Source organism: Triticum urartu, chromosome 1A, assembly GCF_056163025.1.
Source record: "Triticum urartu cultivar PI428250 chromosome 1A, HENAU_Tu73, whole genome shotgun sequence".
Taxonomy (NCBI): domain Eukaryota; kingdom Viridiplantae; phylum Streptophyta; class Magnoliopsida; order Poales; family Poaceae; genus Triticum; species Triticum urartu.
The window spans coordinates 591,356,411-591,373,132 of NC_141873.1; the positions used below are offsets into that span (position 1 = coordinate 591,356,411).

Sequence of the window (16,722 nt, forward strand, 5' to 3'; positions counted from 1 at the left end):
TTTAAACAATATTCTGAAAAATATAATTAAATAAAAAGAAAATACTGCATCAGCATTACGTCAGCGGAAACAGGATGTTGACTGGTCAAAATTGACATGAGGGACCCACTGTCATAGACACAATTTTTATTAAACATACCTTAAATAACTAACCATGTGATTAGGGTAATTAAACAGAGTTAATTAAGTTAAATAATTAATTAATGATTAATTAATTAGTTAATTAATTAATTATTTTTACTAATAAATTTTTAAACCTTTTTTTACAGGGGCATGGGGCCCCAATGTCAGTGGCCCAGGGGGGTTAAGCGGGCGACGGGCGAGCGGGTTAACGGGCGAGCGCCGTGCGAGGGCACGGGGCATCAGGGGCGCCAGCGAGGCCACGGCGCCGTCCGGGGAGGGGCGTGCCCGGGCCGAGGCAGCGACGGCCGAAGTGGGGAGCTACGGGATGAGGCCGCGGCGGGGGTAGGGCGATAGGGGCGCGCGTGGGGCAGCAAGGCGAGCGGCGGGAGCGAAGCAGCATGAGGCGGCCGAGAGCGCGGCCACGGGCGCAGGGAGTTAGCGCAAGGGAAGGAGGCGCGTTGGCACGGGCGGTCTCCGATGGGTGCGAGAGGACGATGCAAGGCAGTTGCGGGGATTGGCCGGCGCATCAGCGCGGCGTACGGCGAGGCGGGGCGGGACCGTGCGGTCGTTGGCGGCGGAGGTTCGCGCGCGGCCGGTGGGTGACGAGCGTGAAGTCGGCCGCGGCGGCTACGGCATCTACGGCGATGGATTCGGTGGTGAGGGGATGGGGAAAACGAGCGGGGCCTCACATCGGTGTTGTAGGGGTCGGCAGCGGGCTCGGGGAGGGTCGAGGTGGCCGAAGACGACGACGAGGGCAGCGGCGTTCGAGAAGGGAGACGAGTCGGGGAGGCTTCGATCCGCTTGATGCACCGACTCCGAGCTCCATCCGGGGCTTGTAGCCAACATGGAGGAGGCCAGTGGAGCCGTTGGACGCGTCGGCGTGGTGAGGGAGGGGTCGAGGCCGCGGCAACAGTGCCGACGGTGCTCCGGAAGAGAGAACCGAGAGGGAGGGAGCCGAGCGAGGGGGGGGGGAATATCTGGGGTTGACGAGGACGAGGCCGAGGGGGAGACTTATCCCCTCGGCAGCGTGGATGGTTCGAGTGGGCCGGCCTGGCCTACTAGCTGGATGGCCAGCTGGGCCACGAGGCCCACTAGGGGGTGGCCTTTTCTTTTCTTTTCTTTTTTCTTTTTTTGATTTGCTTCTATTTCCTATTTAAAAGAGCTACTGAATTATTTTTGTTAAATGTGGCACTTTGCACAAAAATAGATAGGAACAAAGTGAAGTTGCATAAAAAGTTTGGGGTCAGAAGGAGTTGGCTAACCATTTTTAGAAATTGGAAAGACCAATTTAATTATTGTTGGACCAGAAGATAAAATCCTAGGGGCATTTTTGGAACTCAAATGAGGTTGGTTCCAACATGACAAATATCCAGGGATTATTTGCCACACATTGAACATTTTAGTTTTCATGTTTGGCAATTTGAATTTTCGACTTTGATTTGAATTTGAAATTTGAACCGGTTTCGAACCAACGTGAGTTTAACAACAGTAATCATGATGATGTGCCATCATTAGGAGGGAATTACTGTAGCTTAATTATCCAGGCGTCACAATTCTCCTCCACTACTAAAATCTCGTCCCGAGATTTAAGGGGCAGTAGGGAGGGAAAGACTCAGGAAGGACGGAGCTCAACACAAGGTAGGTACCAGGGGGCTATCTTAGTGAACGTGGCATAGAGGCATCTCTCGAGTTTGAAATTTAAGAAAGTCATCGAGAGCAAGGTAAGGAGGTGCAATAAGAAGTTTCAACCGGGTAGGCAATTGTTTGATGTCTGCAACAGAGTGTGAAAGAGGCTTAGAGCATCGAGAATAAGTATTGCATTTGATACCAGAACAGATCACAAGGAAGATGGCTCGCAAATTACATACGAAGCCAAGCCCGAGGGATAACTTAGAAAACAAGGATGTATAGGAGAGTCAGGTTTCGATCCTTTGGAACTGTGGGTTATGGGCCCACCATGTAGGTTAAAAGCAGGAAGGGTGTTAACATTTTGTACGGTTAAGGTAGCAAGGCATGTCAGAGGACAACCTATCAGTTATGTTCGCAACAACGTTGGTACCAAGGGCGAGGGACGAAGAGAACCATTTTCCTGCTCGTTAAGACGAGGCGGACCAATAGGCAAAGTTCTCGTCCATCGGTGGCTACCGAAATGTCATCAAAAATAGTAACAAGGTCTTACAGACAGAGCTTGTACACAGAGGTGTTACATAAGCAGGGAATTATCACTTCTCAGGTATGTTAGGTTCCAAGAAAGGTTAAACAAAACAAGGGAAAGGGAAGTGTAGACTCGAATCAGTTAACAGTGTCCTCGAGTGTCTAACAACTCAAAACCCGTGGAAAATCTGAATCGGCGAGAAATAATAGTTGTGGAAGAACTCATCAGAAGTTACGTAGTTCCGTGATATTCTCGAGATACCAGTGGGTAATACTCGAAGGTAGATCAAAGTAGAGGTTGGACTGGTGAAATGATCTGCAGAAGACAAGTACTTTAACTTGTCCGAGAAAAGCAATCGAAGGATAACAGTCATGGTCGGAACCATGGTTGCAAAGGACCAAACATAGATACAAGATGAACTTATCACAAGGGAATTATTATTATTCCAAGAAGCTTCCATGATAAGTTCCACATCGTGTCCATGGGCATGAACACAAAGTTCAAGGTCGACTCCCACTTCTCCAATGCATAACCTTTCATTCACTTCTCGCTTTCGATGAAGTTGTAGTGTTGATATTTTATCTGGCAAAACACCAGAAGAGTAGGACTCACGAAGACTCTCGGGTTCAAACGGATTAGGGAAGGCGTAGGTTCAACCCATAGGGGCATCTTAGGAACCTATACCACAAACTTCACGAGTAAATAACTCAAGCCCAGAAGCAGAGTCTGGTTGACAAGAGCGGGGGATACAATTTACCAAATGCATTGTGGATCCGAGGAAAGGCTCACAAGGTTACTGAATATGAAGGATGCTGTTGAATAAAACCCAAAAAAGGACCTGGAGGTCCACAATGGATCTGATGTGAGTATTGGTACTCAACCAGAAGAAGAAAGAATTCAAGGAGGTCAGGTTATAGAAACAACTGACTAATTCAAAACTCAAATGCAAAGGAATTATGGTTTCCAAATCGGGGGATCAGAAGTAGAGGCTCTGATCAAAGACAAGTAAGTTGAATAGACATAGATCGACAATCAAGCAAGGCTTGTTTCACCGAACACTAGCTCATGTCCGGAGTGACATCTCAACCAAGGGAAGTATTTTAAATAGGACTGGTTATCGCGAGCATTCACAAACAAATCGAATCAAATGCCCGAATTCACGATGACAAAGGATGTTAATGAGTATTGCTAGCCATATGGAAGTAACCATAATGCAAGCAGATAAGGAGGAACAAGAGCAATAGGCTACTGAGGATTTTTGAAAGATCGAATAGTATTCCAAAGAATTTTGTGAAACACATGAACAACTGTGGATGAACGGATACTCGGCAAGTGTGAGTAATTACCGTAGGGGTATTCATGTGGCAAAGGACTACAAGGTAGTAAGTATAAAGGATCCTCGGAACATTAGGTAGCTACTCATAAGGACTTATCGATGGTAGGGATCGCAAAGGCGAAGGGCACAAGGGTCTCGAGAAAACTTCGGAGAGTATCTTCAGAATCTTCTGATGCACCAAGTAATAATCTGGAGTGAGGGGTTCTCTGGGAGAAAGTATTTACGAGAACCTAGAGTTAGAGTCAGCAAAATCATTTACCCGAATAGAAGAGAGATAAGAGTCCCAGAGTATAGACGAGGAATAAAAGATCCTAATACCACCCAATGGCGACGTGGGCCCGTAAGCCACACAGCCATGTTAGTAAAACCATTTTTTCAAAGTCTAGACTCAACTTCGGCCAAGGAGTTGGAAAGGGGGATCCTACAGGCAGTCGGCGCTGATACCAACTTGTGACGCCCCTGATTCTACCGTACACTAATCATACACGCAAATGTGTACGATCAAATTCAGGGACTCACGGGAAGATATCACAACAGAACTCTAGACACAAATAAAAATAATACAAGCTTCATATTACAAGCCAGGGGCCTCGAGGGCTTGAATACAAGCTTGATACACAAGCGTCAGCGGAAGCAACAATATCTGAGTACAGACATAAGTTAAACAAGGATGCCTTAAGAAGGCTAGCACAAACATCAACGATCGAAGAGGCAAGGCCTCCTGCCTGGGACCTCCTAACTACTCCTGGTCGTTGGCGGTCTCCACATAGTAGCATCCGTCAGCGGTGGCATCTAGCTCTAGGGATCCACCATCTGGTTGCATCAACCGGAAAGAAGAAGTAAGGGGGAAAAGGGGTAGCAAAGCAACCATGAGTACTCATCCAAAGTACTCTCAAGCATCAGATCAACACTAAGTGTGCATTGGTATCAAATGGAAGGGCTGTATCTGTGGACTGAACTGCAGAATGCCAGAATAGAGAGGAAGGCCTAACCTATCGAAGACTACATCTTCAAGCAGCTCCAAGCATCTTGCAGCATGTAGAAGAGTAAAGAATAGCAGTTTATAATTAGCAAACATGTTGTAACATTAATGCCCAAAGATCCCTCCTCGACTACCTGCGAGAAAGCAATCCTGGAGCCACATATCCATCACATATCTCAAGTATCCATTTCTAGTTATATAAGATCAGGATACAAGTATGAATGTCCATTACCGTGGACACGGTATTCGAATATATATCTTCCCTGCAGGGGTGCACCACGTTACCCAACGCGCTCGATCACTCCGGCCGGACACACCTTTCTGGGGTCAATGCCCGGCCTTGGAAGATCAACATGTCGCAGCCCTACCTAGGCTCAGAAGAGAGGTCCTCGTTGGTCTACATCCTAAGCACTCCCGGGTCTGGGCCCATCGTCCGTTGCACTCCGGGTTGTTGTGTGCAGGGTGGATACCAACACCACCCGTGTAGTGGATGGCACGATCCGACTGTGCCACAATGCTAAAATGGACATCTGACAAAGCTTCGGCTGATACCACGACATCGAGGCCCATAACTATTCTCGCGTGGTGGTTAGTGCGTAAAGGCCAAAGGCCAACTCAGAACAAATACCCAAACCTGTTAGTGCATTGGGGGCTCGCGGAGACGAGCAGCAACTCACGATAATGTGACCCCGTCGCCCCGTCTCATGGACTTACGGCAAGGGCCCAGACTGCCCGGCCGTGCCACGTAGAAAACTCGTAGGTGCTCCACGGTCCCGCCCGACTTTCACATCAACTCGCGAGTACCCCTCAGGGCCGACCCGACTTCAACAATGGTCTCAAGTAAAGTCAAGGTAACCGTGTGTCCAAAACATCAAGGAAGAAAACCCGAGGAATCACCCCCGGTAGATTCCACTCAATGTAATCATCAAGGTGAACGTAAGAGGGACCACCCTCGAGGTTCACACTTGAGGTGTTGCACGACAGAGCCGTACCGGGAATGGTGAAAGAGGAAATCACACTCGATGACCACGACCGGATAGCTACACTACAAAATTATCATCGAGAGTGTGTTATGAGGGATCACCCTCGACACTCGATAGTAGCTCTGTAGAGTCGAGCAACTAAAGGGGCGTGATGTGATGTGAGGTGTCAGGCTCTGGTCCTCGATCATGTTGATCGAGTCGTCGAAGATGAAGCTGGGGCAACAAGGACAAGGTGGGGGTCACTGATGGATCACTAACCAATCTATACTAAGCAGTTTAGGATAAGCAGGTAAAGGACAAAGAGTAGGTTACAAAAGCAGGCTATGCATCAGAATAGGAGCAAACAATAACAGTAGCAAAATCTAATGCAAGCATGAGAGAATGGAATGGGCGATATCGGGATGATCAAAGGGGGGGCTTGCCTGGAAGCTCTGCTGAAAGGGAACTAGGGGTCGTCGGTGACGTAGTCGATCACGGGGACATCAACATCAGTCTCGGGGTCTACCGGATAGAAGAGGGGGAAGAAACAGTAAATACACGCAAACATATGCATAACAAGACAATAAGTGGGGCTAGAAGTGTTCTAACGCAGCGCTAGGCCGTACTGGCGAAGGGGGAAACATCCGGGAAAGTTTTCCCGGCTCCGGACGTCTGTCAGACAGATGAACCGGAGGGGAAAGTTCAACGTTTGCTATGCTAGTGACGTGTGGCGGGCGAACGGACTGCGTGTTCAGATTCATCTCGCCGTTCTGAGCAACTTTCATGTAGAAAACTTTTTCATCTGAGCTACGGTTTATTTGCTATTATTTTTCAAAGTTTAAACAATATTCTGAAAAATATTATTAAATAAAAAGAAAATACTGAATCAGCATGACGCCAGCGGTCAACAGGATGTTGACTGGTCAAAATTGACATGGGGGACCCACTGTCATAGACACAGTTTTATTAAACAGACCTTAAATAACTAACCATGTGATTAGGGTAATTGAACAGAGTTAATTAAGTTAAATAATTAATTAAATATTAATTAATTATTTAAGTATTTTTACTAATAAATTTTTAAACCTTTTTTTATAGGGGCATGGGGCCCCAACGTCAGTGGCCCAGGGGGGTTAAGCGGGCGACGGGCGAGCGGGTTAACGGGCGAGCGCCCGTGCGAGGGCACGGGGCATCAGGGGCGCCGGCGAGGCCACGACACCGTCCGGGGCGGGGCGTGGCCAGGCTGAGGCGGCGACGGCCGGAGTTGGGAGCTGCGGGATGAGGCCGCGGCGGGGGTTGGGCGATAGGGGCGCGCGTGGGGCAGCAAGGCGAGTGGCGAGAGCGAAGCAGCAGGAGGCGGCCGAGGGCGCGGCCATGGGCGCAGGGAGTTAGCGCGGGGGAAGGAGGCGCGTGGGCACGGGCGGTCTCCGACGGGTGCGAGAGGACGACGCAAGGCAGTTGCGGGGATTGGCCGGCGCATCAGCGCGGCGTACGGCGAGGCGGGGCGGGACCGTGCGGTCGTTGGCGGCGAAGGTTCGCGCACGGTCGGTGGGTGACGAGCGCGAAGTCGACCGCAGCGGCTACGGCATCTACGACGATGGATTCGGCGGTGTGGGGATGGGGAAAATGAGCGGGGCCTCACATCGGTGTTGTAGGGGTCGGCAGCGGGCTCGGGGAGGGTCGAGGTGGCCGGAGACAACGACGAGGGCAGCGGCGTTCGAGAAGGGAGACGAGGCGGGGAGGCGTCGATCCGCTTGATGCGCCGACTCCGAGCTCCACCCGGGGCTTGTAGCCGTCATGGAGGAGGCCGGTGGAGCTGTTGGACGCGTCGGCGTGGTGAGGGAGGGGTCGAGGCCGCGGCAACGGCGCCGACGGTGCTCCGACAGAGAGAACCGAGAGGGAGGGAGCCGAGCGAGGGGGGCAAATATCTGGGGCTGACGAGGCCGAGGCTGAGGGGGAAACTTATCCCCTCGGCGGCGTGGGTGGTTCGAGTGAGCCGGCCTGGCCGACCAGCTGGATGTCCAGCTGGGCCACGAGGCCCACTAGGGGGTGGCCTTTTCTTTGTTTTTTTGATTTGCCTTTGTTTCCTATTTAAAAGAGCTACTGAATTATTTTTGTTAAATGTGGCACTTTGCACGAAAATAGATAGGAACAAAGTGAAGTTGCATAAAAAGTTTGGGGTCAGAAGGAGTTGGCTAACCATTTTTAGAAATTGGAAAGGCCAATTTAATTATTGTTGGACCACAAGATAAAATCCTAGGGACATTTTGGGAACTCAAATGAGGTTGGTTCCAACATGACAAATATCCAGGGATTATTTGGCACACTTTGAACATTTTAGTTTTCATGTTTGGCAATTTGAATTTTGGACTTTGATTTGAATTTGAAATTTGAACCGGTTTCGAACCAACATGAGTTTAACAACAGTAATCATGATGATGTGGCATCACTAGGAGGGAATTACTGTAGCTTAATTATCCGGGCGTCACACGTACCAAATAAGCCAACGCCACCACACTATTTGAAAGAAATAGTGGTGGCGTTAGTTGTAAATGGCGCGCCACCAACGTAAGTTGTGGCTAGCACTATTTCCACTAGTGTGTCAGGCTAGCACTTGTAAGTCCTCTGAAGTTAATATTGGGCCAGTCGATTTTCACCCGAAGGAACAGCCTCCGGCTCGCCGGTAAAGCCCTCTGGGTCTATCTTAGGATGGCAGGCTACCAGATGTCTATCTTAGGATGGCAAGCAACCTTGGTATCTATCTTTGGTGTGTTAGGGGGTGCAGGTTCGCCGGAAAAAAAAGTTCATCGTCATGGTTAGAGGGATGGCACGGGGCGGAAGCAACTCGATGGTGGGCAGCGGTTGAGGGGAGGGCGGGGCGGCAAGGCTGGCGCGGGACCGCTGCCGACCGGCAGCGGCGTCATCTGGTGGTATGTGGGGCGGTTTCAGGGAAGAAAATGAACAGGTTGTTGGGTTGGAGGTTGAAGAAAGCGATTTGTGCATCTGATGGCTTAAAACAAAAGCTTGCGGGGCATGGTTAATTGGTTGCTAGCTACACGTAGCTAGCTACTGGTAGTATCAAAAAACGTCTTATATTAAGTTAAGGAGGAATTATGTTTTCCTTCTCTCCACTTGCTCTGTCCTTTCTCGCCCAAAAAACAAAAACAAAAAACTAGTTATTCTCTCAATATGAATGCATTTTGATTGATTAATCGTTTCAGAGGGCGTCCCCAAGCTAGCTTAGCTTAGCTTAGTTAGTATGCTCGATCGATCTTTAGATAATTTTAAAAACATTAGTTAGCATTCTGCACTTGCCTTAATTGGGTCACCATGCATGCGTCAAGTGAGTACACATTACTGACACGTCATTGCTGGAAACCAAGCACTGAGGTAGTCCAGTGCTCGATTATCAGCACGTAATGATCAATCTTTCCAAATTAACGTGCACACACGTATATGTACACAAATATACATTTGAGTCTCTGCTTTGCACCAAGGTCGATCATACTTACGTGTTAAGAACCAATGCATCTAATAGTTGGTTAGCACAGGAGAGGAGATGCATGAACTTGACTAGTGTATGTATTTTTAAACAAAATGCACGTACGCATGGAAATTATTAAGTTTGGGTTTCCAGAGATGAATTTTGTTTCATTTTCTTCCTTTGATGTTGGTTTGTTTTTCTAGAGTAATTAAATAAATTAATAGCATGCATTTACTGTACAAACAAATCCATCACAAACAACCACACTTTTTGTTGCAAACATCACCAAGACAAATAGCTCAACAATGGATACATGACAGATCTGATCACACACACGAACAACACTGATACACATCACTGATCACAAGCTACTACGGACTGCTGGCCTAGCTTCTAGCTAGCTAGGGGGTCGCATGCATGCTTACTTTATTGGGCCAATGATGCTCAGAAGCTAGCTAGGACATAGCTAGCTAATTGGCCGACTGCTGAAGAATCCATCATATCCTGCTCCAAACTCCTCTACGCACTCGTACAATACGCCCGCGGTACTTGTACGAACTACTACTACAATACTACTACTAGAGAAACAAACGGATGGCTCTCAAACGGCGGCAGCAGGCAGACAGGTATGATGGATGGATGCACGATTTTTTTTCAAAACTATCATGTTTTTTGTAGCAATTTCGGAAACTATAGCGTAGAATGAAAAAAACGCAAAACTAGTAGCCCATCGGCCAGGAGTGGGCCGAAAAGGGAGTTTTCGGCCAGGCCATGGCCGAAGTAGGCTTTTCGGCCGCGCTTGGGCCGAGAACTCGCTGTTGGCGGGGGCCCGGCCGAAAATAGTAGCTTCAGTTGCTAGGCGGCCGAACTGGGCCGTTTTCGGCCCACCGGTGACCGAAGCTGGCCTTTTCGGCCAGGCTTCGACCGAAGACCTTTTCGGCCAGGTCTAGGCCGAAAAGGTGCGGATAAACACCCGTTCGCCCCTGCGCTGTGCTCTGTTTTTCGTTTCCCTTTCTCTCTCTCTCTCAGTTCTTCTCTGTAGAACTCCCCCCCGCGCCGATCTTCTTCATTTGCCACACATTTGCAAATCCAACCCACAGAATCGGTAGATCATAGCAATCCCCACCGGCCTACGGTGTTATTTTTTGCTATGGGATAGCTTTTGATGTGTTTGGGGAGGAGGAGCCATGGTGGAGAGGAGGACGGGTAGCAGCAGCTGCAGAGGAGGAGGTGGTGAGGAGGAGGAGGTGGTGAGGAGGAGGAGCAGGTTGGGGGCTGACCGGAGTTGAACCTCCGGTCGTCGGGGGCGGCGTTGTCGTTCTCCGGTGGTGCAAGCAAGAAGCGGACACACACTTCGAAGGTATAATCACGTCGTTACAAATATTATGTAAATATTAGCGCATAGTTCGTGTAGCGGATAATATTAGTGTTCGTTGTGAATTTCAGTGTAAATTTAATTTAGGAGGCATTTTAGCGCATAGTTCGCGTAGCGGATAATATTAGTGTATATCGTGAATTTTAGTGTTAATATATTTTTGGAAGCATTTTAGCGCATAGTTCGTGTAGCGGATAATATTAGTGTATATTGTGATTAATATAGTTTAGTTAGTGTATATAAGTCATATTGTGAATTTTAGTGTTAATATATTTTTGGAGGCATTTTAGCGCATAGTTCGTTGTGATTAATGAGAAGATGACAATGTCTGACAGGTGAAAATGTCTGAATCAGTAAATCTGAATGTTTACTACGGCGCTGGTAATGTTCGATATAATGAGTTGGGGGTTGATCTTAGTGAGTTTAAAAATGGCGTCATGACACTAGCAGACCCGGACAGACTGGACATTAGACAATTGAAGTACCGGTTGACAACTAGTTTCGGGCTAGATCCTGAAGTATGTTCCGTCAGTATTCATGCATTGTGGACCAAATCTTGTAAAAATGTCAAGTGGGAGTTGATGCCGGTAGATAGGAGCCAACATTGGTTGTCCCTGTTAAGACGCTGCCGAGACCGAAGAATCCACCCATATGCACTTGTGCAACCTGTGCCGAAGGAGGAGAATACCGTACAACTCCACAGGGGGTATGAACCCGGCCAAGGCAGTGAAGTGGCTAACGAGATTGTTTTATCCGGGTCACAGCCACAAGATGTGGATGGTAGCCAACCCGAGAAACAGTCAGACTACGTGCCACACAATGTTTGTGGTCCTGATACTGGGCAGAGTAGCCATTCGATAATATTAGCTGGTTCTGGTTTTGCTGATGGGGATGAGGAAGGGGATGAAATGCAGAGGGTGATGGAGGAAGAGGACGAGGATGGATTGGTGGAGGAACTGGATTCTGAAAATTCTGAGGATGAAGTTGAGGTACCGATTCCTTCTACATGGGAGCAGGACATATCCACCGGCCTTACGGTGAACGATGGCCATGAGACTCCATGGCAGTATAATCTGAACCAAGTACAAATAGGGCTATGTTTGATACAAAGAAAAAATTGAAGTATGTTGTGATAAAGTGGGCTATGTCTACGCAGAGGGTTTTCAAGACACACATATCAAGTCCAACAAACTATACCGTGAAATGTGTTGTAACAGGTTGTCCTGGGAAGGTGCACGGGCACGTGCCGAAGTATGACATCCACTGGGTTGTCACCATTGTCGTCCCACATAATTGTGTGAGGACGAACCTGCTGGTCAAGCATCCGAACCCGACTTCAAGTCTCATTGCGCAACTCATGTATACTGAGATAGTAGAGAAGAAAGATATGGAAGCAAAACACATCCAGACAACAGTGAAGGTCAGATGGAATTATGTCATTCCTTATGGGAAGGCTTGGAGGGCTAACAAGAAGGCTATGGAGGAAAGGTTTGGGACGTTCTTCGACTCATATGATAATGTTGTCCGTCTCCTGGGCATACTGAAGGAGAGGAATCCCGGCACTTATGTGAACGTACAACACATGAGGTTGCTGAGTATACCAGATTTCAAGGTGTTGAAACGAGTGTTCTTCTCTTTTGCTATGTGCATCGAAGCTTTCCGGCATTGTCCTCCTGTTATATTTGTGGATGGTACATTCCTGACCGGTCAGTATAGAGGGCAAATCCTGACTGCTATTGGTGTGGACGGGAACAATCAAATCATCCCACTTGCCATGGCATTTGTGGAGGGTGAGAACTTTCTCAGCTAGGTATGGTTCTTCCGCCAAGTGAAAATTGCCATCGTGAAGGACCGACCAAACGTATGTGTCATTCATGACAGACATGCTGGTATATTGAAGGCCGTGAAGACACTTCGTAATCCAGCAGATGACGAACCAACACCTTGGAGGGACTTGCAGAGCCGGTGGTGCATGCGCCATCTTGGGGCTAATTTTTTCTCACAGTTCAAGAACAAGCGGTTGATGAACTTGTTCAAAAAATTATGCAAGTAGAGCCAGCAGCGGAAATACGAATTTATTTGGTCAAAACTAGATGAGTTTACTAAGAAGCAGGTCCATGCAAGGAAGAAAATGGAAGAAGATCAGGTTAAATTAGCAGCACTCATCGCGGAGCTAGAGGAGCCAGTTGGTCTTTGTGACTTGCCAGCAATTGACCCTCCTAATACTAAGAGAAAGAAGGGAAGGGCAATAAAGAATTTTTCTGAGTGGATAGAGAAAGAGCCTCCAATGAATTGGTCTTTGCTGCATGACACACATGGAGCTAGGTATGGCCACATGACAACCAATCTTGCAGAGGTGTATAACTTTGTGCTGAGAGGGAATAGAGCATTGCCACTCACAGCTATTGTGGAGGCTGTATTCCATGGCACTTTGAGATATTGCAGAGAAAGGCACGAGTTAGCAAAGAAGCATATTGAAGATAATCAGAACACACCTTATTGTAGCCGTGTCATGGAATACATGGCAAAGAAGATAGAGAAAGCAAAGAAGCACAGTGTAAGACTCATAGGGAATCAAGAAAGGAGGTATGAGGTTCAGCTTCCTACCGATGGTTTTGGTTCTGGAAATGAGGTGAAGACACGCGAGGTAAAAATTGGAACGGAATTATATCCAACGTGTGAGTGTACATGCAACAAACCGAAGTTGTTGCACCTACCTTGCTCTCATGTGTTGGCTGCCTGTGGCCAGATTCAGTTGGATGCTATATCCTTTGTGTCCCCATACTATTTAAAAGAGGCAGTGCTCAACACCCGGACAGGCGAGATGACAGGGTTTAGAGTCGTCGGCAATTTCAACAAGGTAAAGGACGGTGAGAGAGTATACATCCCGCATCCAGACCTTCGGCGAACAAGTAGGGGCAGACGAAAGGCCCGTCGCATCCGGAACGATATGGACCAGTCTGAAGCTGGTGGAGCAACCAGACAATGTTTGTCATGCGCGGCTTATGGGCATAGGATGAAATATTGTCCCGACCTGAACAAAGATGGTGCTTCCGCATCGACGAGTGCTTCCACATCGACGGCTGCGACAACAGGAGCAAGAGGCGGACATGGTCGTGGCAGTCGAGGCCGAAGGGGCGGACGAGGAAGAAATAACTCACAAGCTATATAATGTGTCGTAGTGGGTTTTAATATGTAATATGTCAGGACTATGTTTTAATTTGCAATATGTGAGGACTATGTTTTAATTTGTAATATGTCAGGACTATGTTTTAATATGTAATATGTCAGGACTATGTTTTAATTCGTAATATGTCAGGACTATGTTATAATTTGTAATATGTCGTACTATGTTTTATTTGCACCTGAGATTTGTTGTTTGAATTGCAGATATGTCTTCGTATCCGTTGCTTAATGGTAACATCGATAGAAAGCACCGGGGCGCCCTTACGGAAGCGGGCAACAACTTAGACGTGTTGATCACTCGTACCCCAAAGACTAACTGGCTGATACACGATTCATGGGTTGATAGGTATGTGTGCATATAATGGAGACCATATAATGGCTGATACACGATGCAGACCCGTTTTTTGGCTGCAGTCCCTACTGCTAGGGCTATAGACAACGATCCTCATGGACCTCTTTTTAGATGGTTGAGCCAGTTTCAGGTAACCATCACGGCCACTTAAACAAATGTTGTTTTTTAGTTGTCCGATGTTCATACAATTATTACGTTTCTATGTAGATTGTCTCGTTAGGACATCCCGACGTTCAGTTGTCGGAGGCACAGATTGACCGGTCCCTAGAGGCATATATTCTTTGGCTGTTCGACAAGACAATGTTTACGGAGAACCACGTGACCACTGTCGATGCACGACTCATCGGTATTGCATGAGAGATAGCTGAAGCACGTTGCCCCGCGGATATTCTACAGAGGAGTTTTGGTTCTGCTGTGTTAGCGGCTACGTACAGAGGCCTGTGCAAAGCTTGCTTGTTGAAGTCTAGAAAATCTAGTCTTGTTGGATCTCCATTATTGTTGCAGCTTTGGTCATACGAGAGGTTCCCTATTGGACGACCCTATGTCTACATTGATAAACCTTTTGGTTTGGAGGACTTAGCTGGGACTTATGTGCCTGCTATCGGTGACTTACCTACTATGGGATCTGTTTGGACACGGCGAGAGGTACTTTTATATTAAGTAACAATTAATTCAATTATTTCTCGCCATTCAATAGTATTACTAATGCTTATTTGTTGTCATGCGCAGAGACAGTTTGCGCATACTCAGGTTAGGGGATGCTACCCGTCCTTCATGGCGCAGTTTGATAGTTTGCACGAGGATCAAGTTATTTGGGAGCCATACTCGCCTCAGGCTATATCATCGAGGTACCCAGTTGGGATTTCTGGATTGTGCACTAGAGATCGGCACTTTTGGATGACCAAGGCCAAGTTGGTGTTCGACGTGACGGTTGAGGAGATGTCTCTTCATAGGGTGATGAGACAGTTCGGTCTATATCAACAGCCTGAGATTCCAGATATTCCACACTTGCCAGACCACGTGCACAAGTAAGTACTAATACTATTTTAGTTGTCAGCTCTGCATTCATAATATACCTAATCATGTATCGCGCATGTCAATCTCAGGGACAGTCGCCTAGGAGGAAACAAGTCCATGGCTTATTGGATTCAGAGCATTACCCCTTACGTTGACGAATGGACTACCGCTGCGACAAATATCTGGGGTGAGGTTCGGCCCTTTAACTGGGAAATTTTCGGGTTGTATCTGCAGCGTTACCGGCATACAACGAGGATCTACTTGGTTCCATCAGCTGCTCCTGATCAGATCGAAGCCCCTCTCACCAGCGATATGTACCCAACTGCCTCTGTTGTGGGAACCAGACACCACGCGGTAAATGCCTTGGTTCTCATATGTTAAGTCTTTTGTTAATCTGGACATATTCGCTTGGTTGTCTATTCGTGGTGTCTATCATACAACAAGGATATAATTGGTTCACTCTTTGTGTACAGGGTTACTTGACACTACAGGCGCGAGAGGAGGTTTCCGCTTTAATGCGGCGCTTTCAGAGGGGAGAAACTATCCCACCGCGAGAGGGCGTCTCATGGTTGAGGCGTCTTGATGACAAGCTACGCGGGATTTACGCAGCTGTTACGTGTAGACGGACTTCGGATGTTGCACTTCCTCCTCCAGCACATCGTCCGCCACGTCCCTCTGTACAGCATTCAGAACCACGACCCTCTGTGCACCGTTCAGAACCACGACCCTCTGTGCACCGTGCAGAACCTCATCCTTCACAGCCAGGGAGATCTTCCTGGCATGAGCCACCTCCTTCACAGCCAGGGAGCTCTTCCTGGCATGAGCGACCTCCTTCACAGCTAGGGAGCTCTTCCTGGCATGAGCCACCTCCTTCACAGCCAGCGAGCTCTTCCTGGCATGAGCCACCTCCTTCACAGCCAGGGAGCTCTTCCTGGCATCAGCAGATGAATCTAGGTAACACTACTCACTACATTCTTTTGAACAATGTAGTAATCGTTCTTGCATTCTCAGCAGTCACTGATGCTTACTGGTGGTGCTTCGTTCATGCATTTGTATCAATTTTACTTTACCGCAGGCGGCAACCATTCGCAACCGTTCATGCATTCAGAGCAGTCACCGATCCTTAGTGGTGGTGCTTCGTACTTTGAGGGCGACCGCGAGGATGATGACCAAGCTACAAACATTTATGGCTTCTCGCAGACAGTGTTTCACACTCCACCACCACCACCGACGCAGGAGACACAGACCGTGACAGACGAGGTTAACTATGGTCGTGGTTATCGCGAGCCTCGTCCACCGCCTCAGCGCTTATCGCCTTCCGGTCCTCGCCCGAGGAAGACCCAGACTCGTCGTCGTCCCCCGCAGTGATATGCTTATCTATCTATGTATGACTCATTATCTATGTTAGTTTCAGACTATTCGCAGCTGTGTGTCAGTATTTATGTATGAGACATGCTTCATGTATGTGTTACTATCGCACTTGCTTCTATGTGATCAGGAGACATATATTGTTTTATGTATGCGAGAGACATATTACTATTAATTCGCATTCTTATTTCAGTTACATTTCCAAATAGACTATAACCGATAATTAAGATACAAGTACATCTGAATTAAATGGTGCGGCTGAACTTGTGCAATACATCTTACATACTACAAAATGAAATTCAGATAGAACATAATGCCGTACAATAATACAATACAAACTAATAATGCAAATACATCTGAATGAAACGGTACAACTGGAATA

The 16,722-nt window shown here is 47.6% G+C and overlaps 1 protein-coding gene across 1 annotated transcript; it reads left to right on the forward strand.

The window, feature by feature from the left end:
• Positions 1–14,544: 14,544 nt before the first annotated feature.
• Positions 14,545–16,467, forward strand: LOC147993216 (uncharacterized). The gene is made up of 5 exons (XM_087542542.1): positions 14,545–14,600; positions 14,687–14,983; positions 15,062–15,326; positions 15,446–15,926; positions 16,048–16,467. Exons 1-5 carry the CDS (start codon positions 14,545–14,547, stop codon positions 16,338–16,340), a joined length of 1,392 nt encoding a protein of 463 aa, XP_087398668.1. The 3' UTR covers positions 16,341–16,467.
• The last annotated feature ends 255 nt before the right edge of the window (positions 16,468–16,722 follow it).